The sequence below is a fragment of the Oncorhynchus nerka genome, linkage group LG12, assembly GCF_034236695.1.
Source record: "Oncorhynchus nerka isolate Pitt River linkage group LG12, Oner_Uvic_2.0, whole genome shotgun sequence".
In the NCBI taxonomy this organism is placed as follows: Eukaryota; Metazoa; Chordata; class Actinopteri; order Salmoniformes; family Salmonidae; genus Oncorhynchus; species Oncorhynchus nerka.
Window position 1 is genome coordinate 40,866,422 of NC_088407.1, and position 27,607 is coordinate 40,894,028.

General features: G+C 43.2%; 1 protein-coding gene across 1 annotated transcript in view; it reads left to right on the forward strand.

Annotated features, from left to right (window-relative positions):
* Positions 1–27,607, forward strand: part of LOC115138232 (MAM domain-containing glycosylphosphatidylinositol anchor protein 2-like) — a 223,038-nt gene that overhangs the window by 47,556 nt on the left and 147,875 nt on the right. Inside the window, exon 2 of the mRNA XM_029674883.2 lies at positions 24,545–24,684. Within this exon, the coding sequence (XP_029530743.1) occupies positions 24,545–24,684 (140 nt within the window). The remainder of the gene's footprint in view (positions 1–24,544; positions 24,685–27,607) is intronic.

The following is a 27,607-nucleotide window of genomic DNA, read 5'->3' on the forward strand; positions in this document are numbered from 1 at the left end:
GGATCTCGGATGCATATAGAATTTCAAACAAAACTTCTCTGGGTTAGGAATTGCTTGGGAAATTAGGCCTATTTCACATTTAACAACAGATTCGCTTATTAAAACTGACTCGCAGTGACGATGATGCAGGCCTTTGAAACAACAGTTGCCAAGCTTCCATTCAATTGCACAATAACCCCTTAGTAATTAGCAACTTCGTTAAAAATTTTTTTTTGCTGCGCTTATTCAATTGCCACTTTATGAATAAAGCACGAGGGGAATTCCATCAGGCAGTACCCCTGTGGTGCCTCCTCCCAGACTGTGTCATCCCATCCAGCAGTATACTCATTCCCCATCTTCTACAATTACACGTCATGAGACTCAGAGACTGCCTCTTCCAATCACTGCCCACCAGGTCCAGCTAGGTCCCCTTATCATCTTTGACTTGTCCAGCGAGCGATGGTGCCGGAACCCGGGGAGCTAACCAAGCGTGCGGGCCAGCTACTCAGTCGTCAGCAGCTCCATGTGGCGTCATGTAAACGGTCAAGAGCTTTCCCCAAAACAATTCCCCGAATTGGGTGTGGGGGGGGGATTAAAGCATTAAGGGAAATGGGATATAACATGGATCTGCTACTCTTCTCTCCCTCCCAGAAGGCTGTTATAATGTGTTAGTTTAGAGGGTGATGGGTGGGGGTAGATACAGGGAGTACGGGCCAGGTTAGCAGGCCATGCCAAGCCAGAGTCGGCCCATGTGGCAGGAGACTGAGGAGCAGCCGGGAGCAACCTGTGGATGTGGCGTAGTCCCCTTGCAGTTATCCTGTCATGTGTATCTAAGTGATTATCAGGGAGGGCAGTGGGCCGCTTCGTCCAATCAGGACTATTATCCTCCCGGCCCCACGGATGATTAGAGTGATTGAGGAGGGAGAGCGGAGAGAGAAGAGCTCACTGTAAAAATGGGATTACGGGTACAAATGGGACTGTGGTTCTTATGTGTGCGTTTGTGTGTGTGTGTGGACCCATTGTGACCAAGTCCAGCTAAAACACTCGCTAGCTTTAACCTCCAGGTTAAGCAGCATGTAATCAAAGCTGGGATTTGTGTCGTTCACTGTACCTGGAGTGAAAATATGCAGGCCTATTTTCCCATCCCCTTTATGGTTGTTGCTTATACAAGTTTGTTATTAGTTAATGGTTTCTGTATTAGTTTTTTTTCGAGAGAGCACTAGTAATGTCCCACTTCTGCCACCTTGGGTCTAGCACAAAGTGATAACAATTAGCAAACTCAGTTGCCACTGACTGTGTGGAGTTATCCAAAAGAGTGGCTATGTTTGTCCCTGTTATTGTCCTTGTACTTTCATCTAGCTACTACCTCAGTTTTGTCTGTGGAGAAGTGTCAGTGATATATACTGATCTAGCTTCATGAATAACACATTGCATGGATCTCTTGGCCTCAAATTTCTAACTTCTCCTGTATCCAGACAGGTTGTAGTCAGAGCTAGAGTGCTAGAGTCATACCATGATGACTGAAACAAAAGTTAACGGGCAGTCGTATTCTGTCTGCTTGTATGATTTGAGCAGCACATAACCACACACAGACTGCCTGGCCCTTTTCAAGCACTGATAGAGTGTCACATAAAAATAAAATATTTCAGATCGCTCAATCCGCTAGCCTTCAATCCAAGTTATTCAGTTTGGATTCCAGGCTCCATGAACACACAAACCAATTGTGTGCTTCTCCTTTCTCCGATGTTGTGTTCTCCTATTCAAATCCCACACAACACACCTTTCCATATGTTAAACCCTGAGCATATGCTACCCCCCGAACATGGAAATGGCTTTAATTAAGTTGCATGATGGAAACTCATGTCCTTGTCATCCTATGGGGGCATATTTTGGTGATGCACGCCACAGAAAAGACTGACATAACAGGACGGCCATATTAGCAGAGTCATGTGGGGGGTAAAAGAGAGTAATTCGCTAAAAACAGATAATAGAAATGTAGGCCAGGGTACATTAGTCAGCTGGTACACAGGAAGAAGAATGCTTTCTTTTTCCCCTTTGTTGTGCGATCCGATGGAATAGCCTTAACCTTTAGCTCGTTAGCTATTTTGGGCCCGTGCATTTAAATTAGTATAACTGATTGCTGTGTGCTTTCTGTGCTCCCCCCCCCCCCCCCACAGTGGAAAACATATTATGCAGTATGAGTAAAAATGTATCTATTCCCGGCTCGTAAAGTTTTCTTATGTTCCGTAATGGCCTCCCAATACTCATTCTAAACATTAAATCCATTCATTTCTTACAGCACATTTCAAACACATTGCACCAAAGCACTCTACACAATGGTAGGCTGCCTGTGCAGAATAGGAGAAAATTGCATTCCTTTCAGAGCTACTTGGGGGATTGCAAGTGTAGATCATTGAAGCTCTGTGATATTGATGGCGTCTGTTCTGCCTGTTCGGGGGGGGGAATGTCCAAGCTCAATGTCAATGTTATATGTGAATCCGTAGCAGAGACAATTTTTCCTAACCACGTGACTTGACCCCCAAAATAAAATAGAAATGTAAACATTAATGAAGACACTAGCCAGCTTCACATTTGCTAGAAAAAAGTGATGCAGTATCTAATCAACTTAAACTAAGGGATTTGTTTTGCTCCACAGTTAGCCAAGCTAGATTACTTAGTTACTTAGTTAGCTAGATAAAGTTGTTTACAGTTAATGAGCCACTGCTCGCTAGCTACCATGTCCCCAGTTGTGTTTATACACTGAACAAAAATCTAAATGCAACATGTAAAGTGCTGGGCCCATGTTTCATAAGCTGAAATAAAAGATCCCAGAAATGTTCCATATGCACAAAAAGCTTATTTCTCTCAAATGTTGTGCTCAAATTTGATCCTTTGTCAAGATAATCCATCGACCTGACAGTGTGGCATATCAAGAAGCTGATTAAACAGCATGATCATTACACAGGTTCACCTTGTGCTGGGGACAATAAAAGGCCACTCTAAAATGTGCAATTTTGTCATGCAACACAATGCCACAGATGTCTCAAGCTTTTTGAGGGGGCAAAACTCATTCTGATTGGCTGGGCCTCGCTCCAGAATGGGTGGGCCTATGTCCTACCAGGCCAATCCATGGCTGCTCCCCTGCCCAGTCATGTGAAATCCATAGATTAGGGCCTAATGAATTTATTTCAACATAAATGCTGTATAGCCAATGCGGGGCCTTTAAAGGTGTCAACATGTTTGAGCTGTGGCCTTTGCATACACTGTAAACCCCAATGGCTGTCATTACTCAACTTTTTTTGAAACCTGTTGCAAGTACAGTTACTTGAAGTGATTTTGTAGTCATTTCTCAAACAGATAGTCACTGTGATTTAAGTTATATCCACTTGAACATTTTTAAGTCAAAGGTACATTAAACTTGAAACTCATTGTTAATTAAATGCAACAAATATTAGTGATGAGACATTAATATTAAGTTCATTGAACTTTAAATAGTTACATTTTGTAATTCAATATTTTGGTGTCACATGAAAATAAGTAAAAAATATATTTTTCAATCGTGCAATAAGCTTGGTAATTTGTTTACCCAAATACAAAGAATAAAGTCAGGTTAACTGGTTAATTACATAGCATTTAAGTCTGCATAAATGAACATTTTAAAGTATCGTAGTTTCAATAAGCATGTAGAACTTACCTATTTAAAAAAATATCTAACTGAAATAATGTTTGTGTAAATAACATGAAGAAATACTTTTGTTTTTTAAGTAGACAACCTGATAAGAGCAATTCGAAAATCAAAATGATTAAGTTTATTGAACACTTATTTATTGTATTGTGTTACTTTGTTATTTGGGGTACAAATTTAGCATATTTCTGTCTTAAGTAGATGAAGGAAGTAAATCAACACAATTATGTACTGCAATGCCATTGGGACTTTCTCATCAACAATGGAACATTTTCCTTAAATTGAAGAAAAATAAACAACTTTGTCCTAGTAGACAGCCCATTTTAGACCTCCTAAATGAACATGTAAAAACACCAAACTGGTGTGACTTGCAGACTGAACTATTATATTTCTGACCTAAAAAAATCACCCACTCTGTAATCTCGTATAAAAAAAAATGTTGGTAAAGTGGCCAATACCAGTTTGACAACGACCGTTGTCGTTGCAGTATTCAACTGCTTGTGTGTAGTACCTGTGTTCAGTGAAATTGCAGTCCGTCATTATGGACTTCAGAACTTAAATATGTTTTGGATTTAACACCAAGAACTTGAATTCAGTTGAGTGACAAAAATATATATTATTAAAACAAATATTATGCAGCACATGCATTAATGAAATGTCCCAGCAAAAGCTGTTCCTCCCTGGAGAGGAAAATCGACATTACCAAGTTACAAAGACCCAATTGTCTTTCAAAGTACAGTTGAAGTCGGAAGTTTACATACACCTTAGCCAACTACATTTAAACTCAGTTTTTCACAATTCCTGACATTTTAATCGTAGTAAAATTCCCAGTCTTAGGTCAGTTAGGGTCACCACTCTATTTTAAGAATGTGAAATGTCACCATAATCGTAGAGAGAATGATTTAGTTCAGCTTTTCTGTCATCACATTCTCAGTGGGTCAGAAGTTTACATACACTCAATTAGTATTTGGTAGCATTCCCTTTAAATTGTTTAACTTGCATCAAACGTTTCGGGTAGCCTTCCACAAGCTTCCCGCAATAAGTTGGGTGAATTGTGGCCCATTCCTCCTGACAGAGCTGTTGTAACTGAGTCAGGTTTGTAGGCCTCCTTGCTCGCACACGCTTTTTCAGATGTGCCCACAAATGTTCTATAGGATTGAGGTCAAGGCTTTGTGATGGCCACTCCAATACCTTGACTTTGTTGTCCTTAAGCCATTTTTCCACAACTTTGGAAGTATGCTTGGGGTCATTGTCCATTTACAAGACCCATTTGCGACCAAGCTTTAACTTCCTGACTGATGTCTTGAGATGTTGCTTCAATATACCCACGTAATTTTATGTCCTCATGATGACATCTATTTTGTGAAGTGCACCAGTCCCTCCTGCAGCAAAGCACCCCCACAACATGATGCTGCCACCCCCGTGCTTCACTATTGGGATGGTGTTCTTTGGCTTGCAAGCCTCCCTCTTTTTCCTACAAACATAACAATGGCCAAACAGTTCTATTTTTGTTTCATCAGACCAGAGGACATTTCTCCAAAAAGTACGATCTTTGTACCCATGTGCAGTTGCAAACCGTAGTCTGGCTTTTTTATGGCGGTTTTGGAGCAGTGGCTTCCTCCTTGCTGAGTGGCCTTTCAGGTTATGTGGATATAGGCCTGATTTGACTGTATTTCTAGATACTTTTGTACCTGTTTCCTCCAGCATCTTCACAAGGTCCTTTGCTGTTGTTCTGGGATTGATTTGCACTTTTCGCACCTAAGTACGTTCACAGAACACGTCTCCTTCCTGAGCGGTATGACGGCTGCGTGGTTTCATGATGTTTATACTTGCATACTATTGTTTGTACAGATGAACGTGGTACCTTCAGGCGTTTGGAAATTTCTCCCAAGGAGGAACCAGACTTGTGGAGGTCTACAATTGTGGAGGTCTTGGCTTGATTTTCCCATGTCAAGCAAAGAGGCATTGAGTTTGAAGGTAGGTCTTGAAATACATCCACAGGTACACCTCCAATTTACCCAAACAATGTCAATTAGCCTATCAGGAGCTTCTACAGCATTGACATTTTCTGGAATTTTCCAATCTGTTTAAAGGCACAGTCAACATAGTTTATGTAAACTTCTGACCCACTGGAATTGTGATACAGTGAATTATAAGTGAAATAATCTTTCTGTAAACAATTGCTGGAAAAATACTTGTCATTCACAAAGCAGATGTCCTAACTGACTTGCCAAAACTATAGTTTGTTAACAAGACATTTGTGGAGTGGTTGAAAAACAAGTTTTAATGACTCCAACCTAAGTGTATGTAAACTTCCGACTTCAACTGTAGTTCTGACCCACCTTTCACAAGGGTATATATGTACCAAGTATTTTATAGTTGTTAAAGGAGCTGTGCTTTCAATCGGTCACCATCTTAATTCAGAAGCACTTTCTGTATGAAGTCAAACATGTTCTTTATGAATTTTAGAAATTCCTTTTGGAGCGAGTACAGTAGTCCATATAAACACATAACATCAGGCCAGCATAAAATCCTCCACCACCTTCTCTTCAAGGACCATGTAGATTCTTCCTGGATGGAATGGAACAGCATGTACGTCCCCGTCTTGAGGTGTTTCCTCCTGAGAAAGGAACAAAAAAACAGTCACCGATTTGAACAGTTGGTGATTATAAGGACTGTCACAACTGCCTAGACTGTTAAACCATGCTTGTTAACCCACTGTGCAAGTTTTGAACACTTCAATGTCGTCCTCTTGGAGTAAAGCTAGTAGACATTTGAGGATAAGCTGTTCAGAAATATGAGGCATATTGATAAAATTGGTTGAGGAGATGATTAGAGAAGAACAGAACGAGATTTGACTCCTTAGTTTTGAGAAATACCGTTTTGTGGCCTCTACTTATTTTTTAAAAGTGATGCCATTCATTATTTAATCAATGATTTAGCAATGTTTCATTGTAACTACCACATGTGAACACAGATTGAATAGCTGTCTTCAAGATATCTACCATCTTTACTCCAAGAGGATGACTCTGAATTGTTCAAAACATGCATGTTTTTAAATAAAAACCCTGGAGCGATTTGAATGAACATTCCAAAAATGTATATATGAAGGCTAACCTTCTCTGTCTGTTGTAACGGATATTGCAATAGCACAAGCAAGACGCAGTCTACACATTGCTTTGGGGCAAAAACAATTAGCGTTTTGTGTGATGATTTTAATCTTTATATTTATGCTGCTATATAGCCAGCAGTCTGCCTCATGTTTAACCAATGTTTTCAATTTATTTCTTGTTTGATATGCTGCATAGGCTTCATACAGCTTGCCTAAATTGAACATGAAATTGCTAGACTGCCTGATTGTGTCGTACTTATGTTTGTAATAGCCTATTGTTACAACAGACAGAGAGAACTAAGTTTGTTCAAACTGTTTTGTGTACAAATGGAGTCACGGAGTGGAGTCGCGGAGTCTGAAAGGTGCAGGTAGGCTAGTGGACCTTCGTGCTGAAATCTCTATCTTTAGCAATGTATCCCTGGATATGGCTAGCAAGCGGTCTGTGTGTTGTTCTAACATGAATTGTCGGAGTTTCTGGTTTGTGATAAAGTGATAATCTGCACAAAACTGTAACATAGAAACACACACAACACTGTACAATACCAATACTACACAGACAGACACTTAGGCTAAGGACTTACAGCCAGTAGCCAATATGAACCGTTAGCGCACACATTTGTCGGCTAAATTCCACTTTTATTATTCTGTATCACTCAACTCTCATTTATAATTAGTATTGTTTATAATAAGAGCGATATAGATAGGTCTGTTTGTATTGTTGATGTATTGCTGTAGTCATTGAGGGATCAGAGGAACAGATAGGCCTAGAATGTGCACAATAAAATGATCAACATAGGCGATGTATCAGAATTACCTGGAGAAATCTGACTTGCAATTTGATAACAAAGCTGCTGAACTTTGTTTTTATCACTTGACACAAATGGAAAATTAAGCTTTCCTCTATCCATATCTATCGAGATATATCAAATGTTCTGTTTTTGTTTAATATAAAAAAATGTACTGACGGAGTCTGGCTTTAATCGGTAATGGTTGAGAATATTGCCTAATCAGTGGCAGGAGAAATAGCAGAGTTTACACTTCCATAGCATGGTCGGGGCGACTCTGTGAATTGGAGATATTAAATTAATGTTTGTCTGCAAAAGAAGGAAAACATTTCAGGAACATTTTCAAGCTAAAGGCCCAATCCAGAGAGTCTGAGAGTCATTTTGAAGTTATTACAACAAAAATATTATTATACAGACTTTCCAAATGGCTTCTGTTGTAGACCCACTTCCTCTCTGCTTCCTCTCTGTCAAAATAATTATTTCCCCATTCATTTTCCCCGTAGGAATGGCTGAACGAACCAGAGGTAACTCATTGGGGCGGCAGGGTAGTCTAGTGGTTAGAGAGTTGGACTAGTAACCGGAAGGTTGCAAGTTCAAAATCCCCGAGCTGAGCTACTATTCAACATTTGAGGTGCAACTGTTCATTTTTGTTTGTGCATTGTTTTAAAAACAATTCACTTCAAATACAGAACATTCAAATACTGTAGCTAACTGTTTTGAGGAATTAGCTAGCTAACTCTGAGTTATTGAGGAACCACTTGTCAAAAACTGTGGAATTTTCCTTCAATGTTAATCATTTTCCTCCGTTGTTTTTTAGGCCAAACAAATCACAGTATCTAAAAATAGCTAGCTAGCTGGTCAGCTTAGCTTACATTTCTCAAAACATGCCTGGTGTAATGTTGCTTCGTTGCAGCAAACTCTGTTAGAGAGAATATGGGTAAAGTTAGCTAGGTAGTAGTGTTACGACTTCGAGGAATGGTGAGTGGAGGAGTCAAGCGCAGAGAGCAGGTAATTCCGTACGTGGATATTATATTCCAAAGACAGTGGAGACACAGACATGCAAAACACAAGGGCGCATGAAACAACCCGTCCAAAATACAAAGGACTAAAACTGTCCGGAAAAATATAGATCACACTAATACACCAAAACCAATAACAGAGAACAAGCCCGCACAAATACCCAGCGGGCCTAGTGCCCTTAAATAGCCTACAAACAAACACTAACTCAAAGCAGGTGTACCCAATTAAACCCAATAAACAGAAACAAACGGAAAGGGAATCGATGGCAGCTAATAGGCCGGCGACGACGACCGCTGAGCGCCGCTCGAACAGGAAGAGGCACCATCTTCGGCGAGATTCGTGACAGTACCCCCCCCCCCCCCCTTACGCGCGGCTCCCACAGCACGCCGACCCCGGCCTCGAGGACGACCCGGAGGACGAGGCGCGGGGCGATCCGGGTGGAGGCGGTGGAAATCCCTCAAGAGGGAAGGATCTAAAATGTCCCTCCCCGGTACCCAGCACCTCTCCTCCGGACCGTACCCCTCCCAGTCCACGAGGTACTGCAGGCCCCTCAACCGGCGTCTCGAGTCCAGAATAGCTCGTACTGTGTACGCCGGGGACCCCTCGATGTCCAGGGGGGTGGAGGGACCTCCGGTACCTCACCGTCCTCTAGGGGACCAGCTACCACCGGCCTGAGGAGAGACACATGAAACGAGGGGTTAATGCGATAGTAAGAGGGGAGTTGCAATCTATAACACACCTCGTTTATCCTCTTCAGGACTTTAAATGGCCCCACACACTGCCGCCCCAGCTTCCGGCAGGGCAGGCGGAGGGGCAGGTTTCGGGTCGAGAGCCAGACCCTGTCCCCTGGTGCGAACACCGGGTCCTCACTGTGGTGGCGGTCAGCGTTTCTCTTCTGCCGTTCACTGGCCTGCCTGAGAGAATCCTGGACTGCTCGCCAGGTCTCTCTAGAGCGCTCTACCCACTCCTCCACCGCAGGAGCTTCGGTCTGACTCTGATGCCACGGAGCCAGGACCGGCTGGTAGCCCAGTACGCATTTCGAATAGCGACATATTTGTGGATGAATGACGAAGTGAGTTCTGGGCCAACTCTGCCCACGGGACGTACCTCGTCCATTCTCCTGGCCGGTCCTGGCAATACGACCTCAGAAACCTACCCACTTCCTGGTTTACTCTCTCCACCTGCCCATTACTTTCGGGGTGATGACCAGAGGTAAGGCTGACCGAGACCCCCAGACGCTCCATAAACGCCTTCCAAACCCGGGACGTGAACTGGGGACCCCGATCAGATACGATTTCCTCTGGAACTCCGTAGTGCCGGAAGACGTGGGTAAATAGAGCCTCTGCAGTCTGTAGGGCCGTAGGGAGACCAGGCAATGGGAGGAGACGGCAGGACTTAGAGAACCGATCCACAACGACCAGAACGGTAGTGTTCCACTGAGATGGGGGAAGATACGTAAGGAAATCTACCCAGAGATGGGACCCTGGCCGTTGTGGAACCGGGAGGGGTTGTAACTTCCCTCTAGGCAGATGCCTAGGAGCCTTACTCTGAGCGCATACCGAACAGGAAGAGACATAGAGCTTCACATCCTTAGCTAAGGTGGGCCACCAGTATTTCCCCCTAAGACCCCGCACTGTCCTATCAATCCCCGGATGACCCGAAGACGGTAGTGTGTGAGCCCACCAAATCAATTTATCACGTACACCAAGCGGCACCTACGACCGGTCGGACACTGTGTAGGCACAGGTTCAACCCTCAACGCCCGCTCGATGTCCGCGTCCACCTCCCATACCATCGGGGCCACCAGCCGAGAGGCTGGAAAGATGGGAGTGGGTTCGATGGACCGGTCCTCGGTGTCATAGAGACGGGACAGCGCGTCTGCCTTAGTGTTAAGGTGGTCTATAAGAGATCCTGGTCTATAAGAGATCGTAAATCTAAAGCGTGCAAAGAACATGGCTCACCTAGCCTGACGCGGATTCAGTCTCCTCGCTGCTTGAATATACTTCAGATTGTGGTGGTCAGTCCAGATGAGGAAATGGTGTTTAGTCCCCTCTAGCCAGTGTCTCCACACCTTCAGGGCCTTTACCATAGCTAGGAACTCCCGGTCCCCCACATCATAGTTCCGTCCGCCGGACTCAGCTTCTTAGAAAAGAAAGCGCAGGGACGGAGCTTCGGTGGCGTGCCCGAGCGCTGAGACAGCACGGCTCCAACCCCAGCCTCGGACGCATCCACCTCCACTATGAATGCTAACGAAGGGTCCGGATGCGCCAACACGGGAGCTTCAGTGAACAGCGCCTTCAACTGCTCCATCAGCCTCTGCCGACCACCGCAGACGCACCGGCCCCCCCTTCAGCAGTGAGGTAATGGGCGCCGCTACCTGGCCAAAACCCCAGATAAATCTCCGGTAGTAATTGGCAAACCCTTAAAACCGCTGCACCTCCTTTACCGTGGTCGGAGTCGGCCAATTACGCACGGCGTTAACGCGATCACACTCCATCACCACCCCCGAGCTGGAAATGCGATAACCCAGGAAGGAAACAGCTTGTTTGGAGAACACACATTTCTCAGCCTTGACGTATAGGTCATGCTCCAGCAGTCGCCCAAGAACCTTGCGCACCAGGGAGACATGCGCGGCGCGTGTGGCAGAATAAATCAAGATGTCATCAATATAGACTACCACACCCTGCCCGTGCAAGTCCCTGAGAATCTCATGTACAAAGGATTGGTAGACGGCTGGAGCATTTTTCAACCCATACGGCATGACGAGGTACTCATAGTGGCCTGATGTGGTACTAAACGCTGTTTTCCACTCGTCTCCTCCCGAATACGCACCAGATTATACGCGCTCCTGAGGTCCAGTTTTGTGAAGAAATGCGTTCCCTGGAATGATTCCACCACCGTAGCGATGAGAGGTAGCGGATAACTAAATCCCACTGTGATCGAATTGAGACCTCGATAATCAATGCACGGACGCAGACCTCCCTCCTTTTTCCTCACAGAAAAGAAACTCGAGGAGACGGGTGGACATGGAGGGCCGAATGTACCCCTGTCTCAGAGCTTCCGTGACATATGTCTCCATAGCCAATGTCTCCTCCTGTGACAATCGTGACTCCGAGGAAGTGCAGCGTTCTCCTGGAGGTTTATCACGCAATCCCACCGTCGATGGGGTGGTAATTTGGTCGCTTTTTTCTTACTAAAAGCGATAGACAAATCGGCATATTCTGGGGGAATGCGCACGGTGGAAACCTGGTCTGGACTCTCCACCGTCGTGGCACCGATAGAAACTCCTATTGATAGAGGAATTCTAGATTCCTATGTATTTTGTAACCAAAACCAAATTCGCACTCGTTCCTAATTCATTAATGAGGTGTAAGTTCATTTATTATGCATGAAGTAGATCGAGACCAGTCTTAAAAGCCAGGTAAGAGCGTTTAATCCCAGAGAGTACTAAACGCATACACATATTTCCATAGGTTATAAACTGAAAATGACATCATCAGTTTCCCACCCTCTCTCCGATTCTCACAAGAGCCCATTGTTTTTAGGTCTGGAACTCTTCTTCTACTCCCCTCATAAAACTACATTCCAAACTGTCTAAAAGATATACTTTTCCCCACTAATGGAACACAACCCAAACATTTCTTATCTGTCTGAAAAGCTATAGCATCTCTCCCCCTTAATTAAAACAGCAAGGTACAGACAATTAATTTGTTTTCCTTACATTTTCAGTAACAGCTTAACCAAGAGCCCATACATTTCATATCATAACATAATAGTATTAGAATAAATGGTTCTAATCAATAATGTATACATAATTAATCATTTCAACCATAATTTCCTCTATCACCTATACACCTACCCGAACACTTGTCTGACCACCCCTGAAGAGCCCCCTGTTTCCAGCAAATGAGGGGATTGTGAATAGCCAGCCAGGGAACCCCCAACACCACTGGAAACACAGGTGAATCAATAAGGTAGAAACTGATCTTCTCCCTATGATCCCCCTGCATTACCATGTCCAGCGGAATCGTGGCCTCCCTGACCAGCCCTGACCCTAACGATCGGCTATCTAAGGAGTGCACGGGGACAGGTGGGTCTATCTGTACTAACGGAATACCCAATTTACGGGCGAGTCCGCGATCCATAAAACTCCCAGCTGCGCCTGAATCGACTAGCGCCTTATGCTGAAGAGAGGGAAAAAACGCAGGGAAAAAAATAAACAAAAACATGTGACCAACAGGGAGCTCTGGTACTCACCTGGGGTGGCCGAGAAGTGTTCCGCCGGCCAGCTCGACTCCCAGAGGGACTCCTCCAGCACCGGTCCGAAGTGTGTTCTCTCCGTCCACAATAGGCGCAGGAGGAGCCTCCTCTTCCGGTCTCCCTAGATGCAGCTCCTCCCAACTCCATCGGAGTTGGAGCGGGAGGGCTGGAAGGTGGAATTGACAGGACCCGCGGGCAGCAAGCAGGTTGTCCAGTCGAATCGACATGTCTATCAGTTCATCAAGAGAGACAGTTGTGTCCCGACAAGCTAGCTCCCGGCGAACGACATCCCGGAGACTGCAACGGTAATGGTCCATCAGGGCCCTGTCATTCCACCCAGCACCAGCAGCCAGGGTCCTGAACTCCAACGCGAAGTCCTGCGCACTCCTCGTCTCCTGTCTGAGGTGGAACAGTCTCTCACCCGCCGCTTTGCCCTCTGGTGGGTGGTCGAACACAGCTCGAAAACGGCGGGTGAACTCCGGGTAGTGGTCCCGAGCCGAGTCTGGGCTGTTCTAGACAGCGTTGGCCCAGTCCAGGGCCCTACCCGTCAAACAGGAGACGAGGAGGCTCACACTCTCCTCACCCGAGGTAGCCGGTCGCACGGTAGCCAGGTAGAGCTGGAGCTGGAGCAAAAATCCCTGGCACCCAGCCGCCGCTCCATCATACTCCCTCGGGGGGGAGAGACGCAATGTGGACCCAGAGGACGACATAGGTGGAGTAGGTGGCGTCTTCTGTGGGGGAGCTGGGGTAGACGTTGGTAGACCACTCCTCTCCCATCGCTCCATCCTCTCCATCATCTGGTCCATCGCTGAATCGATCCGATGGAGGACAGCTGTATGATGATGGACGTGCTCTTCCATAGTTGGGAGAAGGGTGGTCGCTGCTCCTGCTGACTCCATTCAAAGGTGCGGGCTTCTGTTACGACTTCTAGGAATGGTGAGTGGAGGAGTCAAGCGCAGAGAGCAGGTAATTCCGTACGTGGATATTTTATTCCAATTAAACCCAATAAACAGAAACAAACGGAAAGGGAATCGATGGCAGCTAATAGGCCGGCGACGACAACCGCCGAGCGCCGCCCGAACGGCGAGATTCGTGACAAGTACCCCTTTTAATGTTATGTTAATGTTACAAACATTAACTACCCACTGGGCACAGACATCAGTTCAACCTCTATTTTTTATTTACATTTGGTTGAGTTGTCAACTAACGTGAATTCAACATGAAATCAACTAAAAATGGCACCATGATATTCGATTTAGGTAAAAATTTGGGTGAAAAAAGTACATTCCCTTATGTTAATTACTTTTTTTGCAAATCAAATCAGTTTTCCACATTGATTCAAAATCATCACATATAATTGTTTTGTTGAAATGACGTGGAAACAATGTTGATTCAAGCAGTTTTTGCCCCGTGGGTAATAACCTGGTACAGAGCCTACTAAAATTACTCTTGAACTTGTGGCAGGCAAGCAAGCTAGCTAGCTAACGAGCTAGTGATGCTAGCTACCCATCATAGCTACAATATCATGCTAGCTAACTTGCCATGCTAAGCTAGCTAGTTGTTGAAGCTGGCTGCATGGCCAGTCGTGGTATTTTGGCTGTATACCACAAACCCCCGAGGTGCCTTATTGCTATTATAAACTGGTTACCAACGTAATTAGAACAGTAAAACTACATGTTTTGTCATACCTGTTGTATATTGTCTCATATACCATGGCTTTCAGACAATCAGCATTCAGGGCTCGAACCAACCAGACTATAAAAAGTTGTATAAAGCGAACAAATTATTGAAATGGTTCTGCATACAAATTCAGTTTTCCTCCAGACAAAGTTGTCAAAACCTTGTACCGGCACCCTGTTTGTTTTTGCATAGCCCGCCTACTAAACGATGCTGTGAATGTGTATGAATAGCCCGTGGTAGCACTGTTGCAGCACAAAGAAGAAAGGAGCGGGAGGATCAAACAACAACGGTCATTGGCCTATACGCCCGTCTTCGCTCAGCGCAAAATGTTTAAATTAAAGGGTAGGCCTACATAAGAACCCCAAAATATTTAACTACATACATACATTAAAGTGTTAGTTTATAGCTCAATGGTAAATCCAAATTATTTTTTACATGTATTTATCACCCTTGTAGAGTTGATTTGTCCAAATATATTTTGATATATCTTATTGGTTTTTCATGCCATTGCCTGCAGCACTCAAAGGTAACTAAGTACTTAAGTAGGCACATGTCCAATTTATCTGGGGACACTTTGTAAGCAATTTATAGGCCTACATGAAATGGACCATGGAATCACAGTATGGGCAGTTCCTCAGTTACCTAGTTTATATCAAATAAATCATATACATGAATGATTGAAGGGTACAGTGTACTCGAAGTGTACCATCCGGGTACCATCCAGGTCAGATGCCAAGAAATATCACCGGAGAAATAGGACAGGAGTGACACTGACAGCACAGCAGAGGTGTAGGCAGAAATTGACTGGGTCAACATTTTCCAGCAAAAATACATAAATACCCAGATATCAGTGGTGCATGGAGAAGTGGGTATATCCCAAATGGCCTGCCTGGTGAATAAAAGGCATCCTGTGTGAAAAAGTATATGAGAAACCGATTTAGGCTACTCTGAATGGCCCACAATCATGGCAATGTGAAATACATTCACCATGATATCAATAATGAAATAATAGGCCTAGCCCTTATGGCTGATATGTTAGGCTAAGGAGCCAGATAAACACGGCGGTAAGAAAAGGAACATACTTATGTGGTGGTGCGTTACATTAAAACGGGATACTCAAGGAGGTTCTACACTTCACAGGAACTGAAGGCTTAGATTCTAGTCACTGCTGATTCATCGCCGTATTGTGCGATTTATGGGTTACAAAAAAAGGCCTAGGCTACATTCAATTCCTTTCCACATATTTATACCCTAATATTACTATTCTTGTATAACTTTTCTAGGTTGTAGTCTTTGCCACATAATTTCTGTGAGGCTATTACATTTATAGCCTGTCCCTAAAGTTATTCTATCGAGAAGCAAAATAAAGAGACTAGGCTAAACTGTAGAATTCATGAGACATGGGAATAAATGCAGAATTTTCGTTGTGAATGCGAATATCAGAAGTCAGAGAACAGAGTGGAGTGCAGAGCTGTCTGGTGCTGAAATCTTTGTAATTACCTACCCATGTGGTGCTGAATAGTATGCATACTACAGTATGCTATGGTTTCACACAAACACTTTTCAAGCCCATATTGCCAAATATTTCACGTGATTTGTTTTTGTGTAGGCTACTTGCACGATTTTGCTATTGTACTACATAATTGATATGGCAATTACACTACATTACTTTGATATGCATCAGTGGGGATTAAAAAGTGAGAATACGAAATGCCCACTGAAAGACCTGTGTATAACCTCCATAACCTCCATGACAACACTGCCCATCATATTTAAGTTGAAATGTGTGCAATCACATTGCCTTATTTAACAAATCAAATCATCAAATCAAATTTTATTGGTCACATACACATATTTAGCAGTTGCCATTCCAGGCGGTGATACAGCCCGACAGGATGCTCTCAATTGTGCATCTGTAAAAGTGTTGCGCCTTCTTCACCACACTGTCTGTGTGGGTGGACCATTTCAGGTCGTCAGTGATGTGTACGCCGTGGAACTTGAAGCTTTCCACCTTCTCTACTGCGGTCCCGTCAATGTGGTTAGGGGTGTGCTCCCCCTGCTTTTTGCTCATGTCCACGATCAGCTCCTTCGTTTTGTTGACGTTAAGGGAGAGGTTATTTTCCTGGCACCACTCCGCCAGGGCCACTCACCTCCTCCCAGTAGGCTGTCTCGTCATTGTTGGTAATCAGGCCTACTATGTTTGAGTTGGAGGCGTGTGTGGCCACGCAGTCATGGGGGAACAGGGAATATAGGAGAGGGCTGAGCACACTCCCTTGTGGGGCCCCTATGTTGAGGATCAGTGAAGTGGAGTGGTTGTTTCCTACCCTCACCACCTGGGGGTGGCCCGTCAGGAAGTCCAGGACCCAGTTGCACAGGGCGGGGTTCAGACCCAGGGCCCCGAGAATGGAGTGTACTATGGTGATGAAGTCTGAGCTATAGTCAATGAACAGCATTCTTACATAGGTATTCCTCTTGTCCAGGTGGGATAGAGCAGTGTGCAGTTCAATGGCGATTGCATCATCTGTCAATCTATTGGGGCGGTAAAAAAATTGAAGGGGGTCTAGGGTGTCAAGTAAGGTAGAGGTGATATGATCCTTAACTAGCCTCTCAAAGCACTTCCTGATGACAGAAGTGAGTGCTATAGGGCGATTAGTCATTTAGTTCAGTTACCTTTGCTTTCTTGGGTACAGGAACAATGGTATACATCTTGAAGTAAGTGGGGACAACAGACTGGGATAGGGAGAGAGGTGAATATGTCTGTAAACACTCTGCTGAACGCTCACTCATTCGGGAGCAATTGCAATCAATATATATATTTACGCTCAGTGTGTCGTCGGGATCTCTGTTGAAAAGTTTTAAAAGTGTTGAAAAGTTTTGTTTCTGTTGGAGAGTCTGTCCGCCCTCTCTCTCTCTCTCTCTCTCTCTGTCGTGGTTAGAATGTATAGTTCAGAGTGACATTCATTCATGTCGTTATAGGATAGATGTTTTGGTGGTTGTCGGTCTTCGCGTTCAATGATACCGAATTCCTAGCTGCAGACTAGTAATTAATATCAAGGACTTGTTCTTATTCTGTCGGTATCGATAGTCTAAGAGTTTAACCACGTGGCATGGTTACTAGATTCAGCCATCTACTCAAACCTTCGCTTATACTCAGGTTCATGGTCTCTACTCAAACCTTGCCCCTTTGTCCAGTGCAAAGGAGTGTGGTTTGCTAGCCTGGTCGTTGAAGCATGTCTCGTGAAGAAGCTTCCAATCCTTTTATCTATCTCTAACAAATGAGCCTTCCATAGTGGCCTCAGGCCACATTTGTGTGTACACATTTTACAGAAAACAGCATCCCTTGTCAAACTGTATTCCAGCCAAAAAAACTGTCCATACCCTTCCATGAGAAACACAGCGATTTTCCATTGATCACTGTAGTTGGGAACACTCACATTTTTGGTTGTACAGGTGGTTCATCAACTGTAGACAAATCCGCAGGTGGACTCGTGATGACATGCTCACTGTGATGATGCGGGGCTTGGTGATGGTGAGTTAGCTTGGCTGTGGAAGCTAAGCAGTATCCATGCTAACCTTTTCATAGGCTGACGACGAGTCAGTGACAGATTGGGCTCGGCCTCTGGAGGTAGTGGAGCAGGTGTTGTCTTCATCCTCCATCTGTGGCTTTTTGAAAAAGCACGAGTGATCTTTGTTTTGCCTTAACTTGTGACTAGCTTGCGCTAGTTTGCATCAGCAATGATTTGCAGTGGGTCAAAACAATTTGCAGTGTTTCACAAGGTCAACCATAGTAGTGTAGCACCCCTGGAGCAAATTAGGGTTACGTGCCTTGCTCAATGGCACATCGACAGATTTAATTGATTAATTGATTACATTTTTTATTTAAAAAATATATTTTAAGCCATCCTGATTGGGTGGGCCAGTGTTCAATCTGGCAGGACCTCTGCCCGGCCTGACCCTGCCCTGGCCTAGCATCTGTAGCACAGCCAGCTGAGACACACTGACTGAGAGGGGGAAGGCAGGAGAGGAGATTTGGGTGAGAGGCTGAGACTGAATTAGACTTATTAGACCCCTTTCCACAACATAGGGCTGATCAGGGCCATCCATCATCCTCATTATTCGTGCAATTGCATTTCCCCTAAAATGAAATGAATGTGGCTTCCTTCTCATCTTGTTGCCTCCAGAGATGATTTGTCAGCTGGTGTGTGGTCTCATTAAAACAATAGTGCCATCAACCCCGTTTAACGTTAATTTTAAATTGGCCCTGGACCTGCAAGCCCTGCTGTTAAAAACTATGTAGTGTGTCCCTGTTTCTGCTGTCTCTCGCATGCAACCACCAGGCTGATACCACCCATCTGATGTGCCTCAACCAGCATTTCCCAAGACCACCTTTACTCCCAGGAGGGCCTGCATGGCCTCCCTCAATGCCCTCCAATCAACAGCACAGCATTATACCACAGCAGCCCCACTAGATGTATAGCCTTACACATCCCTGCAGGGGAGAAATATACACTATATTACCATAAGTATTTGAACACCTGCTTGTCGAACATCTCATTCCAAAATCATGAGCAATAATATGGAGTTGGTCCCCCCTTTTGCTGCTGTAACAGCCTCCATTCTTCTGAGAAGGCTTTCCACTAGATGTTGGAACATTGCTGTGGGGACTTGCTTCCATTCAGCCACAAGAGCTGTGAGGTCGGGCACTGATGTTGGGCGAATAGGCCTCGCTCACAGTCGGTGTTCCAATTCATCCCAAAGGTGTTCAATGGGGTGTAGCTCAGGGCTCTGTGCAGGCCAGTGAAATGCTTCCACACCGATCTCGGCAAACAATTTCTCTATGGATCTCGCTTTGTGCACGGGGGCAATGTCAAGCTGAAACAAGAAGGGCCTTCCCCAAGCTGTTGCCACAATGTTGGAAGCACAGAATCATCTAGAATGTCATTGGATGCTGTAGCTTTAAGATTTCCCTTCACTGGAACTAAGGGGCCTATCCCAAACCATGAAAAACATCCCCAGACCATTATTCCTCCTCCACCAAACTTTACAGTTGGTACTATGCATTGGGGCAGGTAGCATTCTCCTGGCATCCTCTAAACCCAGATCGTTGGACTGCCAGATGGTGACGCGTGATTCATCACTCCAGAGAACGCGTTTCCACTGCTCGAGTCCAATGGCGGTGAGCTTTTCACCTCTCCAGCCAACGCTTGGCATTGAGCATTGTGATCTTAGGCTTGATGTTGCTTCCAGAGGCAGTTTGGAACTAAGTAGTGAGTGTTGCAAACGAAGACAGACAATTTGTATGCACTACGCACTTCAGAACTCAGCCCTCCCATTCTGTGAGCTTGTATGGCCTACCACTTCTCTGGTGAGCCGTTGATGCTCCCAGGCGTTTCCATTTCACAATAACAGCACTTACAGTTGACCAGGGCAGCTCTAGCAGGGCAGACATTTTACGAACTGACTTGTTGGAAAGGTGACATCCTATGACGGTGCCACGTTGAAAGGCCATTCTACTGCCCATGTTTTCCTTTGGAGATTGCATGGCTGTGTGCAACATTTTATACACCTGTCAGCAACGGGTGTTTCTAATTTGAAGGCCTCATACTTTTGTATACAGTACCAGTCAAAAGTTTGGACACACCTACTCATTCAAAGGTTGTTCTTTATTTGTACTATTTTCTACTATGTAGAACAATATAGTGAAGACATCAAAACTATGAAATAACACATATGGAATCATGTGGTAACCAAAAAAGTGTTAAACAAATCAAAATATATATTTACATTTGAGATTTTTCAAAGTAGCCACCCTTTGCCTTGATGACAGCATTGTACACTCTTGACATTCTCTCAACCAGCTTCACGGGGAATGCTTGAAGGAGTTCCCACATATGCTGAGCACTTGTTGGCTTCTTCTTCTTTACTCTGCGGTCCAACTCATCCCAAACCATCTCAATTGAGTTGAGGTCAGGTGATTGCCTGGCAGACCATGCACAAGCTCCTCCTCCATGCTTCACCATGGGAACCGCTCACGCGAAGATCATCCGTTCACCTACTCTGCGTATCACAAAGACACGGCAGTTGGAACCAAAAATCTCAAATTTGTACTCATCAGACCAAAGGACAGATTTCTAATGTACATTGCTCGTGTTTCTTGGCCCAGGCAAGTCTCCTCTTCTTATTGGTGTCCTTTTAGTAGTGGCTTCTCTGCAGCAATTCGACCATGAAGGCCTAATTCCTTCAGTGTCCTCTGAACAGTTGATGTTGAGATGTGTCTGTCACTTGAACTCTGCGAAGCATCTATTATGGCTGCAATTTCTGAGGCTGGGAACTCTAATGAACTTATCCTCTGCAGCAGAGAGAACTCTTTCCTGTGGCGGTCCTCATGAGAGCCAATTTCATCATAGCGCTTGATTTATTTTTGCTACTGCACTTTGAAGAAACGTTCAAAGTTCTCAATTTTCCACATTGACTGACCTTCATGTCTTAAAATAGTGATCGACTGTCGTTTCACTTTGCTTATTTGTTACCTGATTCAGGAAACTAGGCATATGTCGCAAGTCACGACTTCATCGAAGAGCCGTTTGAATGTACAAAATATTTTTGGGGCAGAAATTCCTTCTTGAACATGTGAACTTTCATGTGCCTTAATAACAAACTTTTATTCCATCTGTAAATATGAATAAAGTTGTTAAATTACGAGCCTAGTTGGTTTAGCCAAAGAAAAAGTCAGGAACCTTTTCGCTAGCCATGATTGGCTGAGAAAATGAGTGGGCTGGAAATGCCGAGAGATTAGTTTCAGATTGGTCTGCTCTGTAGCATCTTGTGTCGATAAAATGAGCTGCTCGTTATGCGTAGATAATCCTTTCTACTGCAGTTTTTTTTTAAGATAAAATATTAGCTATGGAGAACTGCAAATATGTTGCTACTGCACTCGATAATATTGGTGCTCTGAATTTATCAGGCGCTATCGTCAAAGGTCAGTGGGAAAAAGTTGTGATGGACTACTTTCTGGAGGACGATCGTGCCATATTTGTATTTATTATGGATCCCCATTAGCTGCTGCCAATGCAGAAGATACTCTTCCTGGGGTCCAGCAAAGTTAAGGCAGTTTATACAATTTTAAAAACATTTCAATACATTCACAGATTTCACAACACGCTGTGTGCCCTCAGGCCCCTACTCCACCACTACCACATATCTACAGTACTAAATCCATGTCTATGTATTGTGTGTGTGTTTGTGTGTGTGTGCCAGAGGTGTGGACTCAAGTCACATGACTTGGACTCGAGTCACGAATATGAGGACTTTGACTTTAACGCAAACTCGAATTTGACGAACATCAATAACTTGTGACTTAACTTGGACTTGAGCCTTTTGACTCGAACTGACTTGATACCCTCCCCAAGCCCAAATATAAAAAATGATGCTATAAAAAAAAGTGTGCAGCACATCAACTCTTCTTTTAACGAATTACAGTTTGAATCAGACAGCAGCCAATCAAATTGTGCCAGCTGAGAAAAAGTTGCACGTGGCAATGCAGAGGAACATCGGCAGGTGAATTCAGATGGAGCCCTTGGAAAGATGATACCCAATATTATTATTTTTGGATATAAAGACTACGCTGTATCAACAAAAAGCGGATTGCAACTTGCAAAACATGCGGGAAGAAAATGACAGACTGAGGTGCAACTTCGAACTTTGTTCGACATTTGAAGCTGCGCAAAGAACGGTATGTCGTGGCTAATATGGCCGACAGCCAACTTTGCAAGTGTAGCATGTTGGCTAACGTAACGTTAAATCAATGAGCATCCACGCAGTTAGTCAGTGCGGGAACGTGATTATTGCACCCAAGATTGAGCTACAACTGGCTAGGCAGTTGGTAGACTAAATCCTGCCTGATGTTACTGCTGTTCCTAAAGCTATTGACATATGTTAGCCTACTGTAACCACACACACAATGTTCCTAGGCCATCATTGAAAATAAGAATTTGCTCTTAACTGACTTGCCTAGTTAAATAAAGGTTGAAAAATGTTTTTTTAATCTTCTGTCACCTCACAACTGATTGGCTCAAATACATTAAGAAGGAATGAAATGCCACAGATGAACTTTTAACAAGGCACATCTGTTATTTGAAATGCATTCCAGGTGACTACCTCATGAAGCTGGTTGAGAGAAAGCCAAGAGTGTGTGCAAGGCTGTCATCAAGGCAAAGGGTGGATTTAAGATTCTTCTACTTTGAAGAATCTTAAATCTAAAATATATTTAGATTTGTTTTTAACACTTTTTGGTTACTACATGATTCCATATGTGTTATTTCATAGTTTTGATGTCTTCACTATTATTCTACTATGTAGGGGGGGGGCTTTACTTGGCTCATCGCGCTATAGTTAGTTACTCCTTGTGGCGGACCAGGCGCCTGCAAGCTGACCACGGTCGTCAGTTGAATGGTGTTTTCTCCAACACATTGGTGCGGCTGGTTTACGGTTAAGCAGGCGGCTGTTAAGAAGCGCGGTTTGGCGGGTTATGTTTTCTAGGACGCATGACTCAACCTTCGCCTCTCCCGAGCTCGTTGGGGAGTTGCAGCGATGTGACAATTGGGGAGGAAAAAAAACAATCTATTTGTTAAATTATAAATATATTTTTACATTAACTTAACGTGGAATTGTTCGGCATCACAGTGAACTGATTTATTGAAGTTATAGCAAATTATCAAATCATATTAAGTTAAATCTACGTGTTTTTTATGTAATACACACAGTATTAAATTAAGCTATAAATTACTTAATCTTAAATCAAATAAACTAGCCAATTTCGAATAAATGGAACACTTACTTAAAAAACACCATCAATATTTAATAATCAAAACATTTAAATTAGTTGTACTTTTTTATTAATGTCAAGTTTACTTGACTAACCTCTGATTAAGCAAATTATAATTTATATGTAATATTACCTTTAATTAATCTTTCTCAAAGTATTTGAGGCAAAAATGACTTATAGTTTACAGTGTAGTCTATACTAGTTGAGTAGTGGCGACATACACTCCATCGCCGTTATAATCTACTGGGAATCCTAAATGTTCCCAAGCGAGATTTAAACGATGATGGAGAATCGTTCTGGTTTATCTACCCCACCACTCGTCATTGTACAGAACTAGTTCCTGGCTGCGCCTCACAAAAGGACAGTTTAAAATGCGGCAATTAAGATTAGAATTTTTATTACAACATACATTCCTGAACAGCTACCGTCCTGTAGGTTTTTGCTTCAACGCTAATCTAGCGCACCTAATTCTAATAGTAAACTGGTTGTTAAGCTGAATCAGGTTAGTTACGACTGGGGTTGGTGTGAAAACCTACAGGAGGGTAGCTCTCCAGGAATAGGGTTGGAGAGCCCTGAACTAGTTGTTTTAATGGAATAACCTGAAAATATATTTCAGCTGAAATTTACTCATGAGGCATACAACACAGCGTAGGCATAGCCTATAGGCCTAGTGTTTTTATTTTGTATCTATACCAAGAAGGATAGTGATGGAGTGCTGCATCAGATGACCTGGCCTCCACAATCACCCGACCACAAAGTGAAGGAAAAGCAGCCAACAAGTGCTCAGAATATGTGGGAACTCATTCAAGACTGTTGGAAAAGCATTCCTCATGAAGCTGGTTGAGCAAATGCCAAGAGTGTGTAAAGCTGTCATGAAGGCAAAGGGTGGCTACTTAGAAGAATCTAAAATCTAACATATATTTAGATTTGTTTAGTACTTTTTTGGTTACTACATGATATGTGTTATTTCATAGTTTTGATGTCTTCACTATTGTTTTACAATGTAGAAAATAGTACAAATAAAGAAAAACCCTTGAATGAGTAGGTGTGTCCAAACTTTTGACTGGTACTGTATATTTTTTATGTATTAATTTGGGTACACAGTGCAGACCGAACCGAGGTCCCGGTTCTGAACAGTTCGGTACGAATACGTGTACTGTTACACCCCTATTGAACATGCTCCTTTTCTTCCTCCACAGCACCTCCTACAGTCCGAATAATCCACTCTGGCCACGCATGCAACATCGAGGAGGAGCGCTACACCGAGCGCGTCTACACCATCCGGGAGGGAGAGACCCTGGAGCTAGCATGTCTAGTCTCAGGCCACCCTCGACCTCAGGTGAGATCATCACTGCACTATCCCCAGACCCAATTTACTTATATACTGTGTTGTCTGTGCCATCAAATTAGAAAGACTATAACGGACATTACCATTCAAGTCAACATTCTGTGATGGGTGGAGCAGTGGCCATATTGAGCGTATCAGTCAAATTGCTGTGGTCTGAGCATAGAATTAGAATTACTAGAACCTACACTAATTTAAGTGAACTTTCCGTAATGGGTGGACAGGCGGCCATATTGAGTGTACCAGTCAAGTTGCCATGGTCTAGCATTTCTATTTTTACTGCTCCTGTAAAGCCTCCACTTTTTAGACTTCCACTTAACTGCCTTTCTGTACCCACCTTTCCTTTGCCAGATCGGCAGGGCTCAGTCGAGCGCTCTCAGACTCTAGGCTTCTGTAGGCAGCGGCGGCGGTGCGCTGTTCTGTCGAAGTCTTTATATGTGCAAATGAGTTCAATCACACTGAGTGAAGAAGAGCTCCCCATTGGGGGAAATGGCCATAGGGGAAATCATCAGATGTGCTCTACTGCAGTACCAGCCCCTCAGGGAATCAAACATTTACACTAAAAACAAGAGAGAACTGGAAAAGACGTGGGGGGAGAGTCTTAATGAATCCATGTGATAATCTTTTATTACTCTACATATTTGAGTGAGTGAATGGGAAAGGCATACATTAATTTGACACAATGGATGGTAGAGTTGGGGGATGTATTACTGGGGGATGCAATGTTTTATTGTGGGATTTTAATTAGAATTTAAATTAGGATACCCATTAGCTGATGCCATAACATCAGCTAATCTTCCTGGGGTCCAATACAGAATTTAAAAGACAGACACCAGTGGCGCCGGAGGGGATGGCTGCCGCTTTACGGGCTCCTAACTGTGCTATTTTGTGTGTATTTTTTGCATTGTTTGTAACTTATTGTTTTACTTTTTATATATCTTTTTACTTTAGCTTATTTAGTAAATACTTTCTTAACACTTTTTGTTTAACTGCATTGTTGGTTAAGGGCTTGTAAGTAAGCATTTCACAGTAAGGTCTACTACACCTGTTGTATTCGGCGCATGTGACAAATACAATTTGATTTGATTACAAATAATTACATTTACATTAAGACATTTCAAACCTTTACTAAGTAGATATTACAGACAATTAAAATACCTGACAGGTAATGCATTTAACATTCAGTGGGATTAGTATCTATCCAGTCATATGGTCGATCACATTAAATGTTATTTTATTGTTTTCCTGAAGGTGGGTGGTTTCTTTTTTGCCTGAGAAATGTGATTTGGTAAAAACAAATCACATCAAAGTTTTGTCGCATACATAGATTTGCAGATGTTATAGCAGGTGCACCCAAATACTTGTGTTTCTATCTCCAACAGTACAGTAATACCTTGCAATAATTCCATTCCGTGATGGCGCTGTAGATTTGAGGAGATGTGTCCTTGGTCTGGGGGTTATCAGATGTCCTAAACTAGCCTGTCTGTTTTGGTGATTATGTTCATTGCTAATATACACGAATTGGTCAGACAAATACAGTGGTTTCTAGAAAAATATGGATACTAATTTGTGTTCAACAGGAAGCCATGAGAGATGCTAGTGCATTATGTTGACATCCATACCGATGGAGCAATGAAGAGCTAATCTGGCATCCCTGTTTTGAGCAAGTTTTTGCTGCAGATGACCATAAGATTGAACACTAGACAGTACTCTAGGTGTGATTGAACCAAAGCTTGGATCAACTGATTCAGAGTGCTCGATGTTACATATTCAGAACGTTTTCTTGTTATAGCAATGCCCACACCCATTTTAATTACAATGTTATCTATATGTTCAGACCAGGATAGTGTTGCGTTCAAAGTGATGCCAAGTAGTTTGGTATTTTTTAACTTGTTCCACAGGAAACCCATCCATCGGCAAGTTTAGTTGAAGGTCACCAGCAAGCATATACAGTGGGGTCCGAAATTATTGACACCCTTGATAAAAATAACTATAAAATAAATATTTCAAATACTAAGCTACATTGTATGCTCCAAAACTGTTTGGGAAATAATTTTATACCAATACAGAAGAGATTTTATTTATCAATAAATATTTTTCTCTCTCAAAAAGGTAGGGGTCAAAGTTATTGACACCCCTATTTTCAATACCTATCAATACTATACCTTACGAGGATAAGGGCACTGAGCCTTTTTCTAAATTGTAACGAGGTAGCGAATGAAGAGTTTTCACCCTCGTCCCGCCCCCCTGGAAATTTATTTCTCAAATCTAAGCATGTGTTCTTTTACACACACATTCACGTGTCTCTCTTTCAAATATAATGTGTATTTGTCGCATTCATTGTGAACAACAGGTGTAGACAAACAGTGAAATGCTTACTTTACAGGTCCTTTTTCAACAATGCAGAGTTAAAATATAGATTTAAAAAAAAATGCAAAATAGAAAGTGACATGAGGAATAAATACACAGTGAATAACGAATAGCAATAATGAGTAAAAGTAACATTGCTACTGTATAAACAGGGAGTACCAGTACCAAGTCGATATGCATGGATACAAGGCCGTTGAGGTAGCTTCAGTTGAAGTCGGAAGTTTACACTTAGGTTGGAGTCATTAAAACTAGTTTTTCCAACCACTCCACAAATTTCTTGTTAACAAACTATAGTTTTGGCAAGTCGGTTAGGACATCTACTTTGTGCATGACACAAGAAATGTTTCCCACAATTGTTTACAGATAGATTATTTCACTTCTAATTCACTGTATCACAATTCCAGTGGGTCAGAAGTTTACATTGACTGTGCCTTTAAAAGCTTGGAAATTACAGACAATGATGTCATGGCTTTAGAAGCTTCTGTTAGGCTAATTGAAATCATTTGAGTCAATTGGAGGTGTACCTGTGGATGTATTTCAAGGCCTA